The sequence below is a fragment of the Calonectris borealis genome, chromosome Z (assembly GCF_964195595.1).
Source record: "Calonectris borealis chromosome Z, bCalBor7.hap1.2, whole genome shotgun sequence".
NCBI lineage: Eukaryota > Metazoa > Chordata > Aves > Procellariiformes > Procellariidae > Calonectris > Calonectris borealis.
Window position 1 is genome coordinate 42700759 of NC_134352.1, and position 26517 is coordinate 42727275.

The window sequence follows — 26517 nt, forward strand, 5'->3', positions numbered from 1 at the left end:
TTAATTGCTTGACCTTTGGAGCAATACAGCTGCAAAATATTGGCTTAATTGGAGTAAATGACCAACAGGCCTACCCTTTTGTCTTTCTTACCTTTTATTTCCTTTTTCCTCCCCCACCCTCTCCTTCCTTCTCTTTGTCTGGGAGAGGGAGATTTGTACACATCACTGTTTCATAGGGTGCTACTTCTTACTGGAGCGCTCTCTGGTTATTGCTTGGATACATGCAAGCCGCGGGCTTTTGTATTTTCCCTGCAGTTTCCCTATTGTCTGAGCATGATTTATCTGCTTCACATTTGTGATGCTGGTTCGGTTTTGTTCCATCTAATGAGTTTTATTAGTAATTGTGTCTCAGAGTTTATATTTATGATGCCATGTGTCACCCTTAACAATATGCTTACTAGCTTAGACAACACCTAGAGATAAGAGTGTTTTCTCCATGTTTGCAACACGGGAGGTATTCCCTGTAGCAAAGCCTGAGGATATACAGTGAATTCTGCCCATACAGAGCATCTGCCTGTTAAAGGTAACAAGCAAAATGTTAAAGAGTCTGCATTGCCTTTCCTTTGTTCCATAATCTTGCAATAAGAGACTGAATATATTCATATACTTCACATTTTTTGCATTCATGGGTACAGTGTGCATTTCTTAAGTCTTTACACTATTTTTCCCTGATGCTTTGCTCCACCACCTTGTGTTGGGTTGAAGAGGAGGAGTGAAGAAGCTTTTGTCTCCTATGAATCAAACCATCACCTTCTATTGATCAGACTGAGTACTAGCTGCCCAAAAGCACAATTTTATTTACAGTCATCCTATAGCTTGCACAACTTAAACAACACTACACACCAAGAACCTCAATAATTCAAGCGTATCAGGATGCAGAAATGCTTGGCTTGCATTAAATGGCTCATTAGTTTACTTAAAAGCTAATTCCAAATACCCTCTTGTCAGAGACAATGAGGTTTGTCACAGATGAGGTTAGATAAAGCTTGTTCCATCACAGAATCTCAGATACAAAGAAAACAGTGCTTGCTGGTTTTGGCTCGAATGTGTTCAAATGGGCTTTGATCTATGGCATTCTTAGCCTGATTACCCAGAGAGTTAACATGCCGTGCAAAATTCCAAGTCCAGCTCTGCACTGACACGGCTTCTAAGGATCTGCCAGCAGAAAGCAGCGCAAGGAATGATGGGCCCAATACTTGTGACCACAGAGGGTTTATACCCAAGCTTGTAAACTAATACTTCCTTTTCTTATTATAAGAGCGTGGAGATGTAAGAAAAATTAAAGCCAGGATTGCTATCTTTCCTTAGACGGCATTTCCATTTAAGTAATTGCCCTTCTTTCTTAAAAATGAAAATTCCCCGGCATCGAGAGATGTTTCTGCAGCAGCTTTGTTCTTAGCACTTCTCTGAATTCGTCTTGTATTTCTGAGGAGGATACCTAAAAAAGCCCTCTGCAAGAGGAGAGAAATTCAGGGGACTATTCTGACACAACTTTTCTGCAGTCTGCTGCTGCCGTATTTCTTTATCATAGGGCAGACACTAGTCTTTCAGCCATCCAGCCTTTGGCTGCAGTCATGGAAGAATCAAAGTTTCAGGAAGACAGCTCTTCAGATGGTTTAGCTAACAAATACTGTGGATTTTAACATGTATGCTTGTATACAGTATATCCATAGAGAAAGGTCAGCGAAAGCGTAACAAAATGTTTCTTAGAAGCTTTTATAGACATTTGGATGGGATGACTGGTCTGATGAGGCCAAGAACTCACTGTGGGTGGGCACAGCCTTTTATATATATGATAAAAAAGAAATACCGCACGCTCAGGCAGAGAGCGTCCCAAGACTAGACTAAAACAAATAAAATTCAAAGATTTTTCTGTGCGCTTTCTCTCCACCCAATGCTTTTCTGTGCTTTTCCCATAGAAAGTGCTCTACATATTTCTGTGCACGTATTCTGCCAATAAACACAAGCTGCAAAGTTGAGCAGCTGTCTTCTGCAGGAGCAATGAACACCTGTGTGCTTTGTTCTATTCTGAAACCATCCTCTCTTGCAGTCAAGAAAATTTACCAGTCCAAGATAAATCTCTTAACAGTTTCCTGTTGCCATTTACCATAGTCCTGTTTCAGATTCTGAGGTCAAAATCAAAACACACAGAGATCAATAGGCTGGAAAGACTCACGTTGATTAAAATGGGAAATCAATTCTGGATTGGGCCTCTAGAGGAAAGCTATCACTGCAAAGAAAAGTTGAAACTTTTCTCTTCTTCCTCACTTCTGAAAGACATACTTTATCTTGCACTGTATTTATTCCTCAGTGTGGTATAATTTCAGGGATCTCTAAAATGCTGCCATTAAAAGAGGCAAAAAATTGTAACCTTAAAGTGCAATACAAGATTGTGATAAATATGCGAAACCAATTGAGCGAGGAAACATGCTGCATGAGAATGCGTAATGCAATGAGTTGGGAAATAGTCATCATCTAGTAAAATAAGGACTGTTGCAAACAGCTGAATTCAGATTAACTTTCAGAAGGATTCACTGCATCTGCAAGCAAAGCAAAAGAGCCTTTCTCTCCAGAAGCTAAAGCTAAGACAAAAAGGAACTATGTTCTCCAAGAAGGACCATGTGAATTTGTGGCTTAAGTCCGTGCTCCTATACCACGTCTTCAGGATGAGAACTGTGATTTACTGCGTCTGAAACCACACCTCACTGAAAACATGCACCTGATGTCTCCTCTCAGGGTTAGGCACAAGACTGAAAGTTCCCTTCCTGCAAGGTTGAGTTGAGCGCAGAGCTTTTGGGCTTCATGTTTGATGCCTGCTGGACCTAGCTGTGGCAGCTGAAGGGGTCCAGCCTGCGAATCCAACCTTCCCAGTGGTGGCCAGAGAATTGATGCGACTTGAAGTCAAAGGCAGTTTACACCTGTAGTCAGCCATGGGCTGCAGGAGCTGAAAGATGGCGAACTTGCCTCTGCCTACTTCCCCTGCTGCAGAGGGGTGGGCAGCAGTCCCTTCCCCAGGCACGTTGCGAATGCAGTGGGGGTTCAGAGCCCCCGATACAGTACCAAAGGCTCACCCCAGTCATTACATCGGGTGCAGGACGCCAATGCACCTCTGATGATGCTAACGCTGTTTCACATCGTTGTCTGCCAGGACAGATGAGCGTCAGCTCCCTGCTGCAATGGCTGGGGGTGCTGGCAAGCTGTGAGCCTCTGGCCTTTTAGCTACTTCTGATCCCTCTTCTCCTCTGGTCTCCTGGTCCTGAGGGTTTCGGCCACAGGAGGATAGAAATATGTTGCTGTTAATGTCAGGGAAGCTGCTACATACCATACATATCTGCTGGTTTATTAGACAGAGTTAATATTTAAAAAAGGACATCAATCTTTACGTCACAGCGCATAAGACAGGATTGTCTTCCAACAATCTCTACGTGTTGGAAGACCTGAAAGAAATATACTCCTTAAGGTTTATTAGATACTTATTTGGTGAAGGGTTGCTAATAGGTACAGTACCAGCCACTTTTAGGTACCAGAAAAATTATACTGAGATCCACTGTAGCAATTAGTCTACACCCAAACTGAGTAGACACAGTATGCAAAATGATGGTGAGAATTTACCATCAACATAGACAGGAACGGCATTGCTGGACAATGATAACACAATCATTTTACTCTCACCTGATGATACAGCACCTTTGTGCACTCCTGTTGCACAAGTGAACTTCACAGACCGAAGCACCACAAGCACAGGCCAGCACAGACAGTCCCTGTGTAACAGCGTACTTCCACTTCTAAATCAGAGGATGAAGAATGAGCCCATAAACTTTTGTCTTGCGCTTTACTACCCAAGAAGGAGCTTTGCAAGGCTTTCCCACACAGTGCTGGTCAATGCATTTCTGTCTGGAAGGCAATCCCATTGCTATTCCAGTCTCAACAGCCTCTTGAGTGGAGACTGCAAATACTGCAAAACAGTTGCTTTTCTTCTGATGAGAATAAAACAGGGACAAGACAAATCGTGTCCTCCTGCACAAGCAGTCGGAGCAAATCAGTCATGTATTGTTCTTTCTCTGCCAAAGGCTGAGACTGAGGTTCTTTTGTTTCTTTTCCATTTGTTTCTCCCTTTTTCTGTTCCTCCCTACTTTGTGTGGGACACGTTCCCCTTGATGGGTATTGTTTTCAGCTATTTTTTTTTTTTGTTAAGGCAGCCACAGGCCTTCCAAGTTGTGGGCACCAAAAAAATGAGAGCACATCCTTGAAAGACAGCCTAAGAAACCAAATCTAAACAAATCCTAAGCAACACTCAGAAATGAGAGGAGCTGTGTGGGAATGGCTTCAGTTCAGAAAGTTTCTAACTGAAACTGTAGCTCAAAGAAGTATTCATAACAGCAGTTGAACATTCTGTCAAATCTGTATTTCCCTCAAAATGGTATAAATCGGAGATTGTTTGAAGTTAGATTTGGCTTCTCATTATCCAGTCTTTGGAATAAATAACCACGTGATAGAGACAACCACCACGTTTTCCATTCTTTCTTTCCAGTGCTGTGGGAAACAAAACAAGGTGGGAGGAGGGAAGAGGGGAAGGAAGTGCTGCTGTGAAGGCAGCTTCGCTTCCCATCTCCTTAACTCTGACTGCAGTCCTCCAATACAACTCAGTGCTGCTCAAGATATCCTCTTGGAGACGGAAAGCCTTTTTGTGCACCCTGTGACTTGTACAATTACTGACTTTCAACAGAGTTTCCAGCAACCAGTTTTCAAAGGCATTGAGGTAGCTAAAGGCGAAGGAACCATTTACTGGAATTGTCCAAAGTATTAAGCTGACTTACAGTCTGATTTCTATTGACCAGACTTTACACTTCCAAGCTGTTCAGGGGCTTTTTAGAAAACCAGTTAGTCGTTGATTTAGCACCTGAATGTCTTTGAGATGCTCCTTTCATGGCCTAGCTGACAGCTGAGAATGGAATCTAGATTCCCCAAATGCAGAAATTTAAAAAAAAAAATCCCTAGGGAGATTATTAGTTACACAGAGATATGCTGCGATTTAGAGACACAGGTTATAATTGGTATGCATACACCACATATTTTTTCTAAATGCAAACAATATCCCCGTGCAAGATGTTTTCCATTTAAATGTTTAATTGCCCCCAAAAAGCTAATGAGCAAGTCGCTAGCCAGAGGTACTGCACAAGTTTTCATCAACAGAACTTTAACAATTTCAGACCTGGTTACAGGGTCTTGAATTAGGTTATTTGACACTTTTTTCCCCTGCAGGGGTTTTATACTTCAATCACAGTGATTACCCTGCAATCTGCAAATAATAGTCTTCAATTATTATGGGCACTGATGGGCTAGAGATATGACCAAGCCAGTGTTCACTTCATACCAGATCTGTATGCCTCATGACTTAATCCACATACTGGCCTTTGAAGAGCGATAACCCGTTCTCTGTGGAATTTCCTGCTCAACCACAGGCTGAGAAATTCATACTAACCCGCACAGCCTGGGAACTACTGAGCTCAAGGGCTGCCTGTCTCTCCTTGGCCCCGCAGCCATAGTCCCACTAAGCAGAGGTCCCTTAGGCATCCTTGGCAGAGAGAGCAGCTGGTACTGAAAGGTGCTCTTGCTTCTGTCCAACAAACCAAAAGAAAACCAGCTTAAGAGAAAGTGAGAAAGCTCTAAGAGATGATTATAAAGATACGTTTCAGCAGGTGGGTTTTTATTTGTGTTAATTAATGATGGAAGCGTGTTCCTGGAATTGTCTACCCGCGTCACCATATTTTTCAGATGAGTAAAAAATGCTGAGCTCAAGTATTTTATTATGCAGAATGCATGTCTAAACTAAAACGCGTATATTAATTAAACACCTTCCAGTGAGAAAAAAAGAGTCTTATCATTTTTCCCCAAGTGCTGTTGTGGAAAATGAGAAGCCTGTTGAGAAGCTTAATTAACAAGTTAATGCTGAAAAAAATTATTTGAAGAATAGTACAGAATATTTCAGAATATTACCAACGGTGTTACTTTTATTTCTGACAACACTTTAAATGGTTGTTAGGTTCCATTTGCTGCTGGCCTGTCCTATGCCCATAACACACATGGAGCTAAGCCTGAGGAGCTCCTCAGCAAAACCCTGTCAAAACCAAACCAAACATACTTGGACCTTATGAACCGCGGTGGCATTTTTTCTGGGAAAGGTTTCTCAAGACAGAATGATAATCAAGCTGCACAGACCACAAAATAAAAAACGTTTCTGAGATTAGGCACCCCAGAGCACCTGATAAGCACTCCTTGCTTGCGTGGGGAGATAGGGCAGGGGTGGGAGCACAAGCTTCCCGCATCCCAGCCGCGTGGATCCACCACCAGTGGGATGCAGCGGGGAAAGCACTCTCTCGCAGAACCTGGTAGCCAGAGCACAAATGATGTAGGAAAGGGAGGGACAGGGCAGGTGAACAGCTGGACGCGTGGGCTGCCGTGCAAGCCAATACACCCTCATTCATACACAGAAACACATAAATAGGAGGGGCATGCATATATTCAGAGTGGGTCATCGACCCTTCTGCAGTTCTGATGGCTTCAGGCATAATGTAACCCATTGCCACCCAGAGCCTCCCTGCACCACGCAGATCTGCAAACTTGCAAAGCCGACCGCACAGTCTCCTCCAGGACACAAACTGCTAAACTGCTCTCAAAAGTCACAGTCTCAAACACTGACAGCCTTAATTCCTCAGAGACAGCTGCCAGGGAGAGGTGTGAAGATGTTATACACAGCTGAAAAACAACACAGCTCACACTGCAACTGCGGTAAATACTACCCTGTCTTAACCAATGCTTGTTGCGGACAACTGTATTCCTGATCATTTTCTCCCAAAACTCATCTTTGGGTGAGCTTGTGCTCAGGCAGGGCTAACTGCATTTTACACATCCATGTTTCTTAACAACAATGCACTTGCTTGATGAGGAACTCAAGAAAATTAGAAGTGGGGTTTATCAAATAATTTTGGCTACGAAGCTATTTGATTTATTTCTTATTTTCTTGTACTTTAGTATTTATTAGACTTAAAATTTCTCATTTTATTCTTATTTATACTACCTTGCTTCTCTGGGATCTGTGTTTCTTATTTAGCCAAAACTCTCTCTGACAAAAAAGAATAAATCCAAGGCCCAATCCTGCTCCCATGCATAGGCTCATGATAAGGAGTTTTTCACAATGGATTACTTTTTTTTCCCATTTAGCTTGAATGTAAGTACTACCCATTTAACCTCCATCATGTTATTTTTCCATTACGCTTTTACATACATATGCAGGTTACTGCATATAAAATCAACATCCATAAAACTTAGAAGGCAGCACAGAGCCTGAAAGGCATAATTTAATCATTACAATATAAATGGTGCTATTTGTCATTTTTGTATTATTGATTCAGCTACATATTTTGGTGCCAAAATAGTGTATGTATTTCTGATACAGCTGTATTGTCAAATGACAAACTGAATGTAGCGATGCCACTGAGATTACACCTACTAAAAAGCACCATGTTGTTTTTTTTTGATCTTGACTAATACCCTAATTGCAGAGAATGCTTGCGCATGTGTTTAATTTCACTTCCTCTTTCATAAAGTCCTTAAGTGTGCTCTTCACATGAAGCCCATGGTTGGGCTTGATGTTGACAGTGCATTTTAGTGCTTTGCTGAAGAAGAACAGTGTGCTCATCTGAAGTTTACCTGACAAATTTGCACAAGAAGGTGCACGCTCTACCTGAATTTTGACACTGGACACTTCCCTGAGAGTGCTTATTTCATGCTGTCTTGCTTCATGCTGTCATGCCGTCTCTGTAGTTGAAATGCATACTTTGGATCTTCATTGCTCAGATTTCCTTATAACATCCACTATTTAGCCAGAAGTATGTTTCATGTGCTGTATTTCCAGGTGATAAAACACTCATGCTATTCATAAAGTAAAGATCAGAGTCCAAGCTGTTCTTTCTTGCAGCTGCATTTCCAGCATTTGGACTCTCAGAGCAAGTAGTTTACCGAATAATTCAGGTCACAGAACCACATTCTGTGTGATGAAATGCAAATATTTTGCTGAAAGCAGATTTCTTGCCGGTTTTGTTAGATGTAGATGGACTTCATGGACAGATCAAAACTGCAACACAAGTAACTACTGGGGGCAGAAGTAATTCTAAGGGTTCACCTCTACACTAAATGTGGAAATATTCCTTTCTTTCCAATTCTGAATTTTTAAGGAGGTAGAAACTCATACTTTTCAAGTTGAAGGTTTCTGCCTTTGGGAGAATTTCTTCCATCTGGTTGGAAAACAAAAAAAATGCAGGTCTGCTGAATCTCAGCATGAGCAGCAGGAGTTAAAAAATCTAATTTCTCATGTATTTATTTATTCCCGGTTACATTTTATTTTTTGGGCAAAGGAAATATGTGACCACATTACTGGGAAAAATATCTAAGACTCAATATGCTACGGTCTGGGAAACAAATCCCTCGCCAATTAACAAAAGTCAAATGCAACTAATGAAATACACCACCGATGTATATGGCTGACATTTCTGACATATGTATGACTTGATGAACAATTGCAAAGACACACATTTGAAATGGTGGCTGCAATCAGGGATTAAAACATGCAATCAAACTACAAAAGTATTTAATCAAGATAATAAAATATACCTTCATATATCTTTGTATCTTTATTCAGCCAGTATTTCCTTTATACTTTTACCTAGCCAATAAAATATCTTCAGAGTAAAGCACACAATGGGATCAGGACAAGCAGTAAATATAATATGTATATCCCTCTTTGTAATCTCAACCTCATTCATGTTTGGCTTTCAGCATCTAAAGCTTTTTGGTTTTCAGCATCTGAAGTGAGTGCCCGGTTAAGCCTCCAACCTCTGAATCCCGAATGCCAAGATTGGCAAGTTCAGCTTGGACAGCGAGTCTGGATTCCTCCCAGTCTGGATTTCACTAAGATTGATCAGTTTTGCTCCTCTGCGTTCTGGCTGTTGAGGTTATGGTGTCTTTTATAGGAAAATGAGCTGCTTATAAATTTTCAGCTCTGCAAACTTTGGGACTTGATGGGAAATCCCCAGGCTTAGGGCTTAGCTGGCTAAGAAACTACTACAGCAGCCTTTCTTTTGTGGTCAGTCAGATATAAAAGCCTTTCAAAAGAGATGGAAATGCTGACAGTGTGTTGCTCTTGGGAGACCCTTCTTCTGTGCACAGGGGCCAACTCAGTCTATTTTTTACCTGCAATGTGTGTCAAAAATTACCTGTTCCTCAAAACTGTAGGAAAGTGTAGGGTGACAGATAGAACCTGGAACACTTCATCGTTTGTTACATGGGGAATAAAGTCAAATGGAGATTGTCCACTGCAAGCAGTCCGCTCATTGCACATTGCTATTTTCTACAGGACACCTGTAGAAATGTGTGCAGGATGAGCAGCACGTGGAAATGAACAATTCTGCTGCTCTGGGTCAGAGGCCTGGCAGATCCCTGCAGCGTAGAGGCTCTCCTGGTGAATTTTCCTTTTTGCCTGCTGCTTCCGTATCACCAGACTCTCACGTCCCCGCTCTGCAGTGAGAGCCCAGGCACCCAGCGAGGAAACACATGCGCTGGGGCCAGGCTCTGCTGTGGGACTCCTGGGGCAAGGATGCCTGAGAAATACAAAGCAGGTGACCACATCCCCTCCTTGTGTTGAACCTACCCTGGAAATACAGACAACTACTTGTTTTTTCATATCAAATGGCCCATTGCTAGTGATCCAAGGGTTGGGGAGAAGGTCGTCAGCCCACTCCAAAATGAAGAGAAACCAGTCTGCCTTGCAGGGTGTGAGTGGTCAGAGCCACGGAAACAAGCGAGTATTGAACTACAAGTAGCTGCACCCTTCCATAAACGGCCTGGGAGAGGAAATGCAACTCAGCGGGTCCCAGTATCTGGCTGCTCCCCACTGGTTTCTGCAGCAGCTGTGCCAGGGCCGTCTCCCCACACTGGCGGAGCGGGGCCACCTCTGCACCCACACATGCTGCTGCCATGCTCAAATGCTCCCGAATCATGAAACTGAGTTTAAAAAGAATCACAATGTAATAAACAGAGGAAAACCAAATCCAGATCTTTTTTTTTGTCTCTTTCCTCAGCCTTCTGGGGTCTGGCTCACATTCTCAAGCTTTTCTTCACATTTTTTTCATTCTAAAATGAAATCTGACATCATCACCAGGCTCCAAGACCTATGGCTTTAAAGAGAAAAGTCCAGTACTGTGGGAGTCATGATAAAATGATAAGAATAACACTCCTATTTCTTTTCTCCTTTAAAAGTCATTCAAGAAGGTGGTGGGCTGAAGCAGAGCATTTCTGCAGCTTTCCTGCCTAACAGGGACAACCAAAGTCTGGCTATGTATCTGTTAAAAAGAAATCTCTAGTTAAAGAACAAGGAAAGCCAGAAAAAGACTGAGATCACCTTTAACTAAATGGTGTAACAATCCCTAAAATGTAAACGAAAATCCCTAAGCATAAATTGAAAAGTTCAGTGTTCAAAATGGGATAGAAGAGGGATGCTCTCAAAACTTCTGCCTTTAAAATTAGCATCGCACATGCAATTAGCAATTTTACTGTGGAACTGGAGCTCTAGACTGTAAATTCATTTTTTCAGATCAGCAAAATAAAAATTAATTTACAAAAATTATTTCTACCAACTTGTAGTCAGCTGCAGACTTTCTCTAACAGAGAACAACTGGAAGTACAATAGTTATTATCTAAACTGCACATCCACACTCCTGTACTTGAAGGAACACAATCCCAAACTGCAGAAATATAGACAAAATATTAGGACTATCTCATGAATATACCCAAATTTCCCAAATAGGAAAGCCACAATCCACACCACATCATCTAAAATGCAATGGCTATATGTATGGCCAGCCACTGAAAACATCTTGCCACTAAACCACCCACTGACTAATCAACAAGCCTGCCCAGTACACTATTTTCCACCATCGATAATACCTTTAGGGATGAAATTAAGTGAGTTGCAACTACAGATTAGCTGAGAAGTGCAAACTGATGTCAGTGCAGCTGCTATTTATCCACCCAGGGGCCTGAAACCTGGAGCTTGCAAACCCCTCCGTGAAAGGAAATTGCACCCAAACAACTACAGCGACTTCATCAGGTGGGGGTGGGGGTTACTGGGGTGAGAGTCAGAGAACAGTTTGATTTTCAAAATCCCAAAACCACCTCCAAGCAGTTTCTTACTCAAATTCTGCCCCAAGAGTCTCAACCTGGGCAGTTCCACTGACGTTTTATGCATGCCCTCTCCTTAGGTTTTGCTTTTCACATTACTACTAACACAGCAATGTTATTTACTGACTGCATTTCCACCATTAATCGCGGAAATGTAATAGTAATGGGCTGATATATTCCAAGCACCGGGCTGCAAGCTAAGTGATGAATGAAGAAAGTCCATAGCCGTTCATGGGGAAAATGGCTTCGTTTCTTCCATCCTGTTTCAACAGGTCTGGCAGGCTCGCTTGGCAACTTTAGCAACTACAATTTCTGTGCAGATATGTAGAAGACTAATTTTTGAAATATCATGTTATTAATGAAAATACCAAATAGCTTAGGGGCTGTGACACCAATCATAAGATTGGTGAAGCTAACCATCTAGCAATAGTTAGCACCTATGTCCACAAGATATTACATCTTCCAGTTGATTTCAGAGGGCAAAAATCTTTGCAAGGTGCCATCCATGCAAGGTTTCTGCACCTGGTGATGTTACTTCACTACAAAGTTATGGCCCAATTTTCAACAGCAACAACTGAACACTGTTGGTAGTTCCCAGGCAAGAGGTTTGCAGGCTGATGCGAATACAGCACAACCTGGTTTATCATGACTTAAGAGCAAAGAGCATTTCACCATTTCCGGGCTGCGGACTCTCTCTCACATATCTGAAATCAGAGTTGTCACTGTTAGCCAAGTACTGCCAAAGGAAATACCATTTGATTTCACACAAAAAGGAAACAGGAAGTCTGGTACGTGTCTGAAACATGTCTGTGCACCACAGACTGTAAACTTTCAAGGTGGAAATATTCAAGATATTGGAGTGGCAGATGAGCCCACCAGCCAGCAGCAACCAAGGGTACATGCCAGGGAAAGGAAAAGCCAGGAGTGCTGGGATGGGGTGTCAGACAGAAAAAGATGCTGAAGAAGCATCAGTGGGTTTGCTGGCAAGGAAAACGGGTAGTTAAGACGACAAGCAGCTGGAGTGGGAAATATCAGCCAATCCCAGTTGGAAGATGAAGAGTAATTTTCTACCTTTATGTCAATTAAAGGTACAGATGAGCATTTGTGCTGAAACTTGGAACAGAATTTCAGTCCTTCTGAGGGATGACTGGAACCCGACCCCTCCAGTCGATGCGTCTTTGGTCTTCATCAGTTTGCTTCTCCCACCTTGAAAGCTGTCTCTCAAGAAGAAGAAAGGGCTATAACTTTTAGCCTGGGACTGACTCTTTAGAAGCCGTTACTCTTTGGGATTTAGTTATTCAGTAGCAAAAAGTACCAATTTACTGATACAGTGATGAAATTTCAAACTAAATTGATCGCAATCAACTTTTTCATTTTCTTTTAAACACATACATTTCCAATACTTTGCAGTGGAGCTTGATACTGTATTCAGAAATGGTTATCTGTAGACAAGTCAGAATATGGCTTAAGTAGATAACAAAAAAGAAACTCCACTTGCTACTCACAGCAGACGTACTCCTTCAACTTCTGTGAAAACTGCAATATGATCTGCGTACAGTTTCACCTAGCTCGAAGTCTCACCTCCTTCCACAGACCAACATACGCTAAATACGTAAGAATCTTTTCCAGCATGACTGTCAGTGATTGTTGTGTTTAATGCTAGCAGACAATGGAACTTAGACCATGTAGGAAATAAACATAAATGTTAATTATCTTGCTGGGGATGAGAAAGAAGATGACATCTGCAGCTGGCATTATTGTAAACAGGAAAAAGGTATGAGAGCTACTCAGCTTAGAGGTTTAAAAATACCAGATATACACATCAGGACGAGGTTGGCAGGTTAAGAAAGGACAAGTGCAGCTCTGTAATAATAAGCGAGTGAGAGAGACAGAAAGGGAGCGTATGTGAAATTATTTCTGGGAAGACCATTTTTGTCTGAGACAATTTTAATTACGCTCTTTATTGGACAGATGCTCGAAGTGGTAGGAGAAATCTGCCTTGGTTTATACACTGCCACAGTTTACCTGCTTCTCTTTGCTAAAGCAATAAAAACACAAAGACTGGGACCACCATGGCAATGTGGCAGAATGCAGAGCATCAGCCCCACAAACCTCCCCAGAGCACCATAGCAAAGTCTTGAGCTGCATTCTGCAAGTATTTATGCACAAACGGAACTTCATGTACTGTGATTAATTTCCCTGACACCATGTGGGTTTCATTGCAGCACCCAAAACCAAACACAGACTTACGTATTTTTAGGATCAGGACCTACTTAGCACTAGTCAGCCATGATTTAATGTGTCTCTACTTAATGTGCGGCTTACTGAATGTGAGAGAATTCTGTGTTTTGGTAGTTTGGGTTTTTCCCCAGAACAGCATATATGTTGTTTCAACATTAATGCTGGAAGTTAAATATTCTGTAGTCACTGATGTTTATTTAAACAATTATAATGTTTAATGCAGCTGGGAATGGAGGTACAGTAGCCTCATATTTAAAAGCATGGCCTTTGATATAACATTAGAGAGCTCTTGTGGGCATGTTGCCCATTTCTGATACCCTAACGGCTTCTATTCTTCACAGGAATTAATGTTCTAATCAGAATGCATCTGTACAACATTTTCCTTGTGCTGATCAAGTATCACCAATTCAGTGATTACCTTACGCGTCCCACTGCATAGGCTAGCCCAGATTATTCAAATATCCTCTGGTGGAAGAGATAATGTGGCTTTTCTAATCACAAAATAGTGCCATACAAAAAAGCTATGGTAAGAGCGAACATCAGAGATGTACAATAAAAAGGCAGAAAAAGACCTTCTGTTGCGCTGCAGGAACATCATTCTGTGGATTGTGCTTAGTGCAACAATCTAGATGTAGATGAGCATTAATATTCACAAGATACATAGGTAGTCCAGCATCAATCTTTGCAACCCTAGAAGTCATGCATACACGTATGTATGCATGCCCTCCTGCACAGGTCAAGAAAGATTGCTATTATGGCATTTAAGCTTTGCAAAGTTGGAGGCAAAGGTTTCTGACCTTGGCAGTAATCCCCTAGACTACAGTTTGTGCTATGAAGCGGTATCATTCAGGATAGGATACAGATAGGATGTAGCATCCCTTAGTTGCAAGCCCAATGCTCACCAGCTATAATGGGAATCTCTAGAGTGACTTCCCAGAGAAACAGTTCAGACTTCCAGTAACACTTCAGAAATGTATGTACATTCACACAAAAAAAAGAGGAAAAAAGAGGCAGGAACAACCTTCTCTGAAACACCTGAAGACCTTAATGTAATGTAAAATAGTAAGCAGTGCGGTTACTATTAATTACAATACAGTATTTTTTCAGTTATCTGCTGCAATGCTAATCACTGATTCAAAAATCAACATTTCACATGTCCAATTCTAAAACTGTTACTACGTTTGAAGAGTAGCATCTGAAGTTAGGGATACTCTTTTTTAACTATTCATAATTAATCAAGTTTAACTCTTCACATTTTTTCACATTTCACCTGCTTCTAACTGAACATGAAAGAATTTGTATGTGACATTTATTGTCCATCATGCAACCTTCTGCTCTACTTTTAAATATTCAACACCTTTTCCGGCTGTAGAGGTTGAATTATACAATGAAATTAAAAGAATTGAAGTTTTAACCCTTATCATTCTTATAACTTTAAAAATACTCAGATTTCAAAGTTAGGTTATGTATTGCCAATATGATCAATTTAAAAGCAGTGCGTATGTAACAATACTGACTTCTGCTTCTGACCCAGGATTTGTTTTCTCCCAAGAAGATATTCAGTGCACAGAACCGGCCAAAGACCACTGAAATCAATGGAAAGGCTACCGGTGACTTTGATGGAATATGGATCGGGCTTTGAGCGTAACACTGTTGACTTCATTGACCCATCACAAGGGCTGAATTTGGCTTTGACAGATGTAAAGCGGTTCATCCCATGTACGTTTAACAAATTGCATACATTTTAACCCCACCCTTCCACTCCCAGGAATTTAGCGCGTTTTGTTCTGCTAGCTCTGTTAAGGAGCCCCAGCACTTGCACACATAGAATGAATGACTGAAACACATATAGTGGTTTGTACTTACAGGTGTCTGGCTTGAGCTGACTGTTGGTAATTCCAAAATACTGGGGATTTTCTATGACAGGAATCTTCGTCATCCCAATGATGACTGCGTCAGGACCCCCCTCAGAAGAAGACGGCGTGTTACTGCCATTTGAGATGTGGTGGAGGGGACTGGCTGAATCGTCATCATTGCTGATAACTGAAGAAGGACCTAGAGTTAGAAACAAAGATCTTCCTGTAACTCAGAACATGGTTCCCTTCCCTCAGATGATTCCCTTTTTTTTTTTTTTTTTTGACCAGTTTGTCCTCCATCCCCATAGTCAACAGCTCTCTGTGTGCCTTGTTGACTGTACCTCAGGAATTTTATATGTCTGAGTGCAGACGGAGAACAGTGGTTTTTTTCCATTAGGAGTTGGAATGTGAAGCAAGTTTTTGTACTGGTAGATCACCTAGACTAAATATGTCAGGGTCCAGCATAGTCTGTCACTGGGAAAGATCTCCAAATTTGTTGAACTCCTTCTGTCATTCTCAGAAATAAGCTATGAAATACACGCATTAACTTTTTTATCTTATGCCCTACTTGAATCACACAGCAATAATTCCCACAAATCCAGGGAATGCCTGCCCTGCCTTTGACAAGACAAAACAAGTCAAAAGACACAGAGGAGATGGGCTCATCATCATGTGGGAAGCTGGTAATTTCTGAAAGACAACACCGTCGAGAGCCAAAATCCAGGGGACAATTTGAACAGTCAGGGAATCGCACAGAAGGTGGGGAGCAGACACTGAGAAGAGTAATGGGGAAGACACATCCTACCCCACTGCAAAATCTGGGGTCACTGCGGAGGGGCTCATCCAACCCAGGGGAACATCCCACTGGCTCCCCCCATCCATACCTAAGTCTAGTCACCTTCCAGAGAGGAGTTTATTTTGATCAGTAATTCAGTGACAGTTTTTGTTTTGTTTTCACTCTGTGCTTTATATTTTTAACGAAAGAGCCATGGAGATAAAACCTTGTAAACGGGTAAAAAAAATCCTGCTTAGCATAGTGTGCCACTTCTGTGAGCTGCAGGGGCCTTTGATCTAACAGCGAGATCAGCACAGGTAACGTGAACTCTTGCCACTTAACCCTGCCATTTAAATTCCACATTACACCTTCCAGTTTACATCCAATATTCAAAGAAAACCAGAATCACCATTTAGCAGCGACAACATTTTGTGTAACCTCCCCTCTTAAGAGCCAGCAGAGATCACACACGTCACATTTCACTTCATTCTCCATCCGTGTTAATCAGGGGTTTTGGGGTGGCATTCACATCTTCTAATTGTAACAATAATCAAAAGACGATGCTAGAAACAGATGGAAAAATTTGCCCTCCGAGTGCCTATCCTGGAACGGCATCCTCAGACAACACCTGCATTTAGCCCGTGGGCAGCAGTGACAAATCTTCCCCCAAAGAAGGGGGCAGCAGAGAGGACCCTGAGGACGACGAAAAGCTGTGTTTACTCTAAGTCACCAGTCACCCTGCTGCAAAATGCTGGAGCCCCAGACTGAGTTTTAGGTTGGACAGAAGGAACAGCGCAGAGCAAGACAGAACTGAGTAACCCGCCACACAGATGGCATCTGTGTCTGCAGGAGAGATGGGGGATGCAGAGAGAGAGAGAGAATGGGGACCAGCAGCAGGTCCTGTAGACACATCATTGGGGACGTGAGAGAAGATGGGCAGGATCCACCACAGCACACACATAATTAAGGAACAAAATGAGAACTAGGACTGTCCCAGACACGGCAGCCAAGAAAAGGCAGCTTTAAAGAAAAGAAACTCTCACGCTTTTGTGGCTCACTGTATCATTAACAAAAACACTTTATCATTACATGGCATGGCTCACAGGAATAAAACTTAAATAATTTGGCATGTGGCTATTCAACCCTACCTTTAGAGACTCGAGTGTACTCCCACCCCTGTCCTGCTTTCCTTTCTCCCCAGTTGGTTTAATAGTGCATGAGGGAAATGTTCTCATAGTTTGAAAAAGTGCTTCCCCCCCTCGCCTGCAACATTAGAAGTAATTTTTCAAATACCTTGCACTTCACTGGAAAGTCACTGTTGACAAATGTAAGTGAAGCCTAGATCTCTGCAATTTATCAAGTGAAATACTAATACCAAGGCTGGTTTTGTCATTACTGATCACCCAGATCCTCAAAAGATTGATTCTACTAGGAAAACTGCCAGGATTAAGAGTTTTTGGTGAAGATTTCTCTAATGAAGTGCAGAGCCTAACAAACTGTGGGAAAGGGTCCCTCAGATGGCACACAAGATACTTAAGTGGAGTCACAACACATTTTTCAGGTGCATGAGAGTTGTGTGTAGTGGCATTAGAGTGCAAAACCATTTAAAACCACAATTTTTTCTAGACATCATCCTTATGTCTCTAAACTTTCTGAATGTCAAGCTAATGGCTCCAAAAAGCAGGCTGACAAATAACACATTTTCTTGGGAAAACGAAGTCCTTTTATACTAATATAGCTTTAGTCTGAGGGTGAAATCCCTTCTCTTACAGCAAATGGGCAAATCCTCTTGCAAATCTATTTACTCAATTAGGCTAACTGATAAAAACTAGTGTTCCGTGTGCTACGAAGCAGACTGCAAGTATATTCAAGCTCTCTGATGTAGGTGATGAAAATCTGGAAAACGAGGTGATTTCCGAAGCAATTCCTGGCAGTATGAGACAGTTTAAGAAAAATTCAACTCTGGGAACTTCGTGCTGTGTCACTTAGTGATCCCTCTCACTTACTAGCAAGTCATCAGCTCATGCAATGGTCTTTGGAAGTAGTTGTTTGGGTTTAAAAATCCTATTTCCTGTATATTTCTTCTCTAATTAAGACAATGAGAACTCAACAGATGGAAATTTTTGTGTATCAGAGGCAGTTGAGCTCACATCCCTTTGCTGGGACCTCTTCATCAACATGAGCAAACTGGTACATAAACTGATTCCACACTGGCTTATTTGCCAGACTATCCACTTACCATAAAGTTACATTTCATTTTTAAATGCACTAAGCCACATTACAATTACAGGCCAGCATTGCAGCTGGCTATGACTGATATTCTGGTAATGCAAAACCATTTTCCGGGATGCAAGATGAGGCCATCACCTGTGTTGACAAGAAGCTAGAGCTGCCCTTTTCTGAATATGCACTGAGCTCAAATTGAAGGGTAATTTCTTAAAGCGCCTTAAAGTGTGGTTTTATCCAGATGAAATGGGGTCACTGAATTACTTGTCAAAGGCAGAATGAGTATGATAATTACCCTCCATCACCTATTACTGATTCTGGTTTTTATAAAATCTGCTGTTGGTTTCACACGTGAAATCTGAAAATTTTAGACAAAACGTCATTGGTGGGAGTGAAAATCATAGGTTGTCAATAGCCATTAGCTATTGCCAATAGTTGACTCGCAGTTGAACTTTTAAGAAAACTCCAGAGGCCTTCACCTTCAAATGCGCTGCCCAGCATCTTCACTTGATTTCATTTTTAGACCATATTTCTTATCTTAAGAAGATAGAAGCTGGAGCCAGATGAGAAATGGTAGCCTGCCTTGGAAAAGAAACATGAGAGCTATACACTGCAGGGCTAAATTTCTCCTCTCTTTGATGTTGAGCTAAAAACCTGTCCATTCTGCATCACCTAAGCCCAAGAAAAACCCCTTCTGTGTACAAAAACCAGCAGCTTTCTGAAAAAGTGGTGACATGTAAGAAAACCAATTATATCTGAAACTGACAAGCTATAATAAAGCCAAAATACCTCCCACACCTAGGTTGTGAATGATCTTCGGCACAGGGACAGGCAGAAACAGCAAACTTCTCTTAGTGCATATCCCACAGAAAACTGGAGACAACCAAACACTGCTGGGGTGGGGTTATGATTAACCCTCACTGGTGCCAGCACCCATCCCTGAAATATAACCCACTTTTGTGCTACCTCTTGAACAGTGCATCTCTGTGCTGTCCTTGACCTCGGTGATGTCAACAAATGTGAGTTTCCTTAGGTTTGGCAATAAAATTTAATAAAACTAACTATTTTCAAGGTATGCTGCTATTTCTGGCCAGGAAAAGGAGTTCCATGATTATAAACTATAGCCTTTCCTGCTGCTCCTATCGCCATCAGAGTTAATGCAGCTTTAACACGCACGCTATCTACACTGCTACACTGCTATTTGCTGGGGCTACGTTTTGCTTTGCATTATTTCAGACTTCTGCTAATACTTAGATAGTTGGCTGTGGGAACACATCTGACTACCGGCTGCCACTGGAATAATCCACATGACCTTCCTGTGTATCAAAGTACAGAAAGAGTCCCAAAGTGAATAATAGCATAACTCAGCTAAGCAGGCTCAGGCAAAAAATAAAAAGCAGAGGCTCTCAAATGCAGAATCAAAAAGAACATAGGGGTTTTGTTTGCACCTGGCATGGCCTTGCAAGCACATATACTCAGACTTTAGTTTATATGGTCACAAACTAGCATTGTGTCCATCTACTTCTCCCTCCACCTACTATGTTAAAGATAAAAGCAATCTACTCTGCATGTTTGCTCTCCAAGCTCTGACAAGATCTCTTGGAGGCTACAATATCCTGCATCCTCCTCACAACACACTTCTGTGCGTCACACATCACTCCAATTATCCCTGAAGTCACTACTAGTGGCTCAGGCACGCTGGGAAACAATAGAGTAATAATTATCAAAAAACCAGCTGATTTTAGCTTTGTGGTTGGAGCTGTGTAGTTACAAGGATGCATCTGGTTAGTCAAGTGTTATGAGACAGCTCAGGTAAAGAGGATTGTTTATAGAGATGATTTTGTGCTGTGATGCCTTAATAACCGTGGCTCCTTCCACGAAAAACGACATTGACTGCTGGGAAGATTTCTCAGCTGACCTTACGCTAGCACTGGCTCTTCTTACTTCCTCTGGGAACAGGGACCAGTCTGTGCCAGGACATGGTAAAAGCACACCATCAAGTCAAAAGCCGGACAGTGAGTTCATGTCACATCAGTCAGCATCTGCTGAATTTCGAGGCCATACTGAATTTTCTCTCTTTTTCCTTTGGGGAGGGGTGTATTTTTTCATTAGTTAAATATCTTGTTCTGAAAAAGCAATTACACGAGATTTCTTTTCCCATGACACTCTCGTATTTGCTGTAGATTCTAAGTTCTTCTTTTCTGCATGATTAAAAGTTAAGTTTTATGCTTCAGCAAGAGCAGATACTCAATTTTTCCTGTTATTAAGCTAGGATCCAACTTTCTTACCAGAACAGACATCTTTTTAGCTTAACTCTTGAATCACTATCTTATCTTTCACTCCCTCTGGAAGACAACTCATCAATCACGGCTTAGCACACTGTTTTTCTGACTGAGATGCTATAAGCTTTACTTTGAATATTCCTTTGCATTCCTAAGTTCAACAACTGTATGCAACTGTGATATCAAATCATGTTTATGCAATTCTATTAGACTGCATAAGAGAGCCCAGCATAACAGAAAGTAATGCAATTATAGAAACATTATTTTATATTATTGGTCTCTTAAAATGCTGCATGCTGAATACAGGGAATTGAATTAAAAAACATAAATAGAACACAAGGAAAAAAATTCAAAGCCAGCTGAATAATCTTCCCAAAGAGAAATCAGTTCAGTCTCACGTTGCCTGGTGGAGCTGTTCAAAGTAAAGTCAGATTCTTCTGCAAATCTAGAGTGGGCTTATTAAAAAGATGGTCTTTGCTTTGCAGCTGTTGATGGTTTTAATGAGGGAAAGTTCAAGGCAAGGTCCTCCTATGCCTTCTCAGCCGTTCAGCTGTGTGGAGCAATAGCATTTCTTGCCTCTCCCCACCTTCCAACCGAGCTTTCCTGTCTCATATCCCCATCCCTGCCAGCTCCCCAAAAAACAACCATTAGTCTTAGCCTAAGTGAAGTCATCTCAATAGTCACTGTCACACTCAGTTGCTAAATTAGTATTATGGGATTAATCCTCCTTTGTTTGTGGTGGAGAAAACATAAGAGTAAGATCACCCCAAGCAACATTATACCCAAGTCCATCCTGCTGAAGCACACTGCTCTTCACAGCTCTAACAGTGCATGTCCTTCTATCCTGGTGCAGCACACTGAGCCAAAAACCACATTGTAGACATTAAGTCTGTGACTCAGAAAACTGAGACTTGCCAGGCTTGGGTGTTTAGAAGATAAATAATTTCACATCTTCTGACAGGTATCATTAATCTGTTTAACTGACTTGCACCCACCAGTGCTTGTTTAAGCTTGTATGCTGTTGCTTCTTGATATATGAGATGAGAAAAACTTTCTGACACTGCCCAAGAAGTTCGGTTCCTATCCAAGAGCATGCTCCCAGGAAGTCAGGGGAACCAGAACGGAGAGCTGGAGAACTTCCCCACACCCAGCAGACAAATGCCTCTGTTCCCTGTCAGCATGCACTTCTAACAATCTCTGAATAACAGAAGGAAGGGGGCTCTTTGGAGGTCTCTTGCAGGAGTAAGTGGCTGAAAATAAAGGTTTAAACTCAAGAAGCAGCCCTTAGGAATCTGTTCTCAACATTGCAAAAGAAAGTGGAGACATTTGTTTGAAAATCATGATGAAGCCACACCACTTTGATGTAACATTTCATTTGGGGTGATCAAGAATCCAAGGTGGTTTGCTTTTGTTTTCAAGTGAAAAATCAATGTTTTGTCTTTCCTCATTTGTTGCAGCTTCACAAGAAGACTAAATTGCATTGTTATCACTGTATCGCTTTCATACAGAGCAAATAAGTTACAGTGCTAAACTATTTTCTTTCCTACGTAGAATAATTTAAGTAATGCATACCTTTGAGTCTAATGAAATAATAAGTATGTTATACAGTACCAAATTTTCAGTGTTGCTACGTGTCAAAAGGTCAGTCACACTGACTTAAATGCCTTTCCCCTAAAATGCATGTTCCTCTTGCTGGAAAACTTATTTCAAATGCCTCACTCCTCTAGAGAGCAACAAACACGCAATCTGGGCAATTTCTACTGAAATGACTGCACACAGATTCTAGCCACTCAAGTATTTCATCAGGCCTTTTTGTTGTGGCTTTGAATCTATGAGCCACAGCTGCATATTTGCTTGCTTCGGTTTTATTCTGGAGCATGACTGTGGAAGAATCCCAGTCAGTTCCTTTCAGCTGCCTTTCTTCTCACAACCTTGTCTATACTCTCCTGTATGCACGCATTCAGACATCTCTTTACGCACACGGCTAGAGCATTCCAGAGGTCATAGTTTCTGCAAGGGAGGTTTCCAAATAGGGAGGACTCCCTAGGATAACCTAGGGGACCTCTTCATATCGCAAATCGCTCCCCAAAAGCCACGCGACATACAGGACACAAGGACAAAGACACAGGTGTCTAGGACTGGGACAGACTGGCAAGGCCGTTCACCCCAGAAAGCTCCTTTGCAGCACTGCAAAACCCTGTAGGAAAAAGGATGAGTCTCTAATACGTACTGGTTTTGCTAGTACTGTCCGTGCAGGACGAAAGATGCGTGACCCCCCTCTGCCCTGGCCTCCTTGCTCCAGGGCCAGCTCTCCCCAGGGACGCCATCAGCAGAGCCTAAGCTTGCGGCACAAAGGTTGCAGATTTCTTTCTCCTTTCAGCCAGAACGGGAGGCATTTGTATAACAGATCTCACAACTGCAATCTGGTACACATCTTCAAACTCTTAAGCACCATAACCAATAAATCCTCACCGTTCGTCCTCAGTGAGGTACATGCTACTATTATTCCAATTTGGAGGCAACAGGATGAGCTCTGCGCCGCTCAGATTTGTCCAGCGCTGCAGGTGGGATCTTTGTCAAAGTCATGACCAGGACCTGGGAGGGACTGCCAGCCCCGGCTGTCGAACCACGGAGCCTTTCGGGACTTATAGCTCTCCTTCAGCTGTAGGATAAATGGTGGCTATACAGCTGCCCACTGCTTCGTGGACACGTTTGCAGTATCTGCAGCTCAGATGATGTACCCTATCATAAAGAATGAGGAATTTATGGCCTCTCATTATTGGCAGTCAAATGAAACACAGGCCTGAGACAAAAATCTAGCAGGGATGTAGTGTATTAATCAATACGAGTATGTGAGCCAGAGAAGTAAGAATACAAGGCAGCAGAAAATGTGAAAGAAGCAAAGAAAAAATGATTTATCTTTTTTAATATAGATCACCAAGACCATTCATTATAGCCACCTGCAGGTTTGGATATCTTGGAAACGTGGGTAAAATTACAATCCTTCAAAAATACTACAGTGAAAAATCACTGCAATAAGAAAAAAGATCAGCTGGAATGCGCTTGTTGGCATCAAGCAAAAGAGAATAATTCACCCAAAATTAAATCCTTGTTGCCTTTCATTTAATTTACAAACTAATTAATTAACAATTGCTTCCCTCCACACTTTTTATAAATAATCTAAGTGTAAGCGTTCCCATTCCTAGGGCTGGGAATGAGGTTCCCTGTTGTCTAGAAGATAAATACAATGTGTACAGAAGCAACACAAACTTCCCCACACTGCTTTGGCAGTCAGTCTTTATCTGAGAGAACAGCAAAGCTATCTGGAGTCGTCAACTTGAATAATTTTCCAAATTCTGTTTAGTTAGACACGGTTAGATGATATGGCAGATAGGCTAGATTGTGGAGAAATGCTCCCTGATATTAAACTCGTATTTGTTGCTTGTGTGCTTGTTTTTAAAAAAAAGCATTACTAATGATTACTAATTTCCCTTCTTTAAACCCTTCCTGATTATTTCTTGGGAGTACAGAGATACTATCCACAGGCCTCTCCCATCCAAGCAAATCAGCTGAAAACATGATATGGAAAAATCTAGAAATACTCAGAGACCTGAGGAAAAACTGAAGAATTGGGATTTCTTTTATCCTGAACAGAGGTCTGAGGAGGTACACGGGGATAGCCTTCCAATGGAAGCGAACAATCTTTACTTCATGCCAATGCTGGATAGGAATGAAAAGTTGCATGACAAAAGTGCATCAAGAAAGACTAAGGTAAAATGTTAGGAAAACATCCGCAGGCACTGGAATTGCTCATGCAAGACTCAGAAATCTCCACTTCTGGAGATCTTGAAGCCACATCAGGAAAATATCTGTTGGAAAAGATACAGGTATAGTTGATACAGGCTTAGGACAGGGAAGAATCTCCCAGGTCCCCTTTCAGCCCTAATCTTCCATAATGACAAAAAGGTAGACCTTGAGTGGTCTTATGGAAAACAGTTTGGCTTCTCAAATGTTGATTTATGTCTATTCAGAACTGAATGAGGTCTGTAGCTCAACAAATACATAGCACATATCAATAAAGTACGCACATTTCAATGCAGTAGCAGGTTACTTTTCCAGGCTGCAGAATCAAGATAGGTTTAGTCAGGTGAGAAGCACACCAGGGATGTACAAAACCACAGTCTACAGTGGGTCATTCTACTAGAACACACATTATTTAATTGCATTCTTTACATACAATTTATTTCAGTGGGTTTTTCCCCCTTAATTGTTTCTGAACAGTTTTCATTAGTGGAAGAGTTAACTACATGACACTGTAACATGAAGCCTTGTATGATTTCTCACTTTTTCTAAGTGGAAGATTCTTACAGGCCCTCAAAACTGCACGAATTATGAAGTCAACACTGTCCTACATTGAAATATACCTCTCAATTTGTTCTCAACAAGCATTCCAGCATAATAGCTTTCAATTCATTTTTCATTTACAGCCATACTAGCTAACCTTAAATGTGACAATCTGCAAAGAAGCAAAACTAAATGATTACACACAATCAACCCAAACATCATGCTCAAATGGTAATCAACATCTGCAGAAATCTGGTTTTGCTGTTTACTCAGCTCTCACTGAGATGATCTTGCAGCCCAACTAACGCTTTCTTGGGCTTGCACTGACTTGGACTGGCTCCTCTTCATCTCCAAACATTGCCCATCCTTGAAAACAAGTTTTAAAAACAAAATTCAAAGGTCCCACCTACACCTGAAGAGGAGGGCATGGGAAGATGGTGAACTAACACTCCACCATCTATTTCTTGTCAAGTAGTTCACTCTCTCCTTGGGTGAAGAGGCTTTGGGTCCTGATGGCCCAAATTTTGCATGTGCTTGGGAGGCAGTATCTGGCCTTTGGAAAAGGGCTGCTGGAAGGGCAGGAGTCTTCAGCACAGAAGACAGGCTGTCCCAAACTAGTAAGAGATAGCGTACTTTCCTTCCTGAGCATCAATGCCTGACATTTAATTCCAATTTATATTAGTTTACTTAGCAACAGTAAAACGGATTGCTTTTGTGTCTCTGCCACAGCAGTCATTCAGTGGCTTTCTCTACAGCCCCTGTCCCTAGAGCACTCAGCAACTATGGGCCTCCCTGGCCTTCAAACAGAGATCACAGCTCCTGCTCAGAAGACCTTGCTGGCGGGCAAGAGACTGGCCAGAACCTTCTTCTGGGAAGATTTTTGGTGCTTAGCAATCATGTGTTGCTAGAAATTCTTGTGATACCCAGGTGAAGCCGTGTTCTCCAATGTGGAATAGCCTTAGCAACAGACTCACTCTAGCACCTGGTGGTTTTGCGCACCTCTAAGAAATCATAAAGAAAAGAAAAGAAATTGCTTTCCATTAATCACTTTCATTTCCAGGGTTATAGACTTCTGGATTATGTTCAATTAGACCATTTGGGACATTGTTTAAAAAACAATTCATCTTTGGAGATGGGAGAGAGCTGAACAGACTGTTTGGAGGAATATCCCTGCCAACACAGCTTCAAATCCAAGGTGCAGAACTCCCCTGAACAACACCCTTCTTTCCCCAAGCACGATTCCTAAGGCAGTGAAGCCCAACATACTCAAAACCCTCTTCAAATGAAGATCTAAAAATTACTGCAGTGCAGCAAATGACACTCATGGATGGAAAGGCAACATGTCAAATTTCTGTCCTAGCAGCATCACTCACAAGCTATGGGATTAGCTGCACAAATTGACTGACTTGCCTCTAGATGTTGATCCTCTACTGCCATTTACAGACACCTCCTCCTCCCTGCCACATGATGCCTCATCTGCTGGAGATTCCTCCTGTCACCTCTCTTCTGCCAGCTTTCCTTGAAATTGCCTCCATGGCAAGCAGGAAAACACCCCACA

The 26517-nt window shown here is 41.8% G+C and overlaps 1 protein-coding gene across 1 annotated transcript in view; it reads right to left on the reverse strand.

Moving 5' to 3' along the window:
- Positions 1-26517, reverse strand: part of NTRK2 (neurotrophic receptor tyrosine kinase 2) — a 208541-nt gene that overhangs the window by 69973 nt on the left and 112051 nt on the right. The window contains exon 12 of the mRNA XM_075138482.1: positions 15343-15531. Within this exon, the coding sequence (XP_074994583.1) occupies positions 15343-15531 (189 nt within the window). The remainder of the gene's footprint in view (positions 1-15342; positions 15532-26517) is intronic.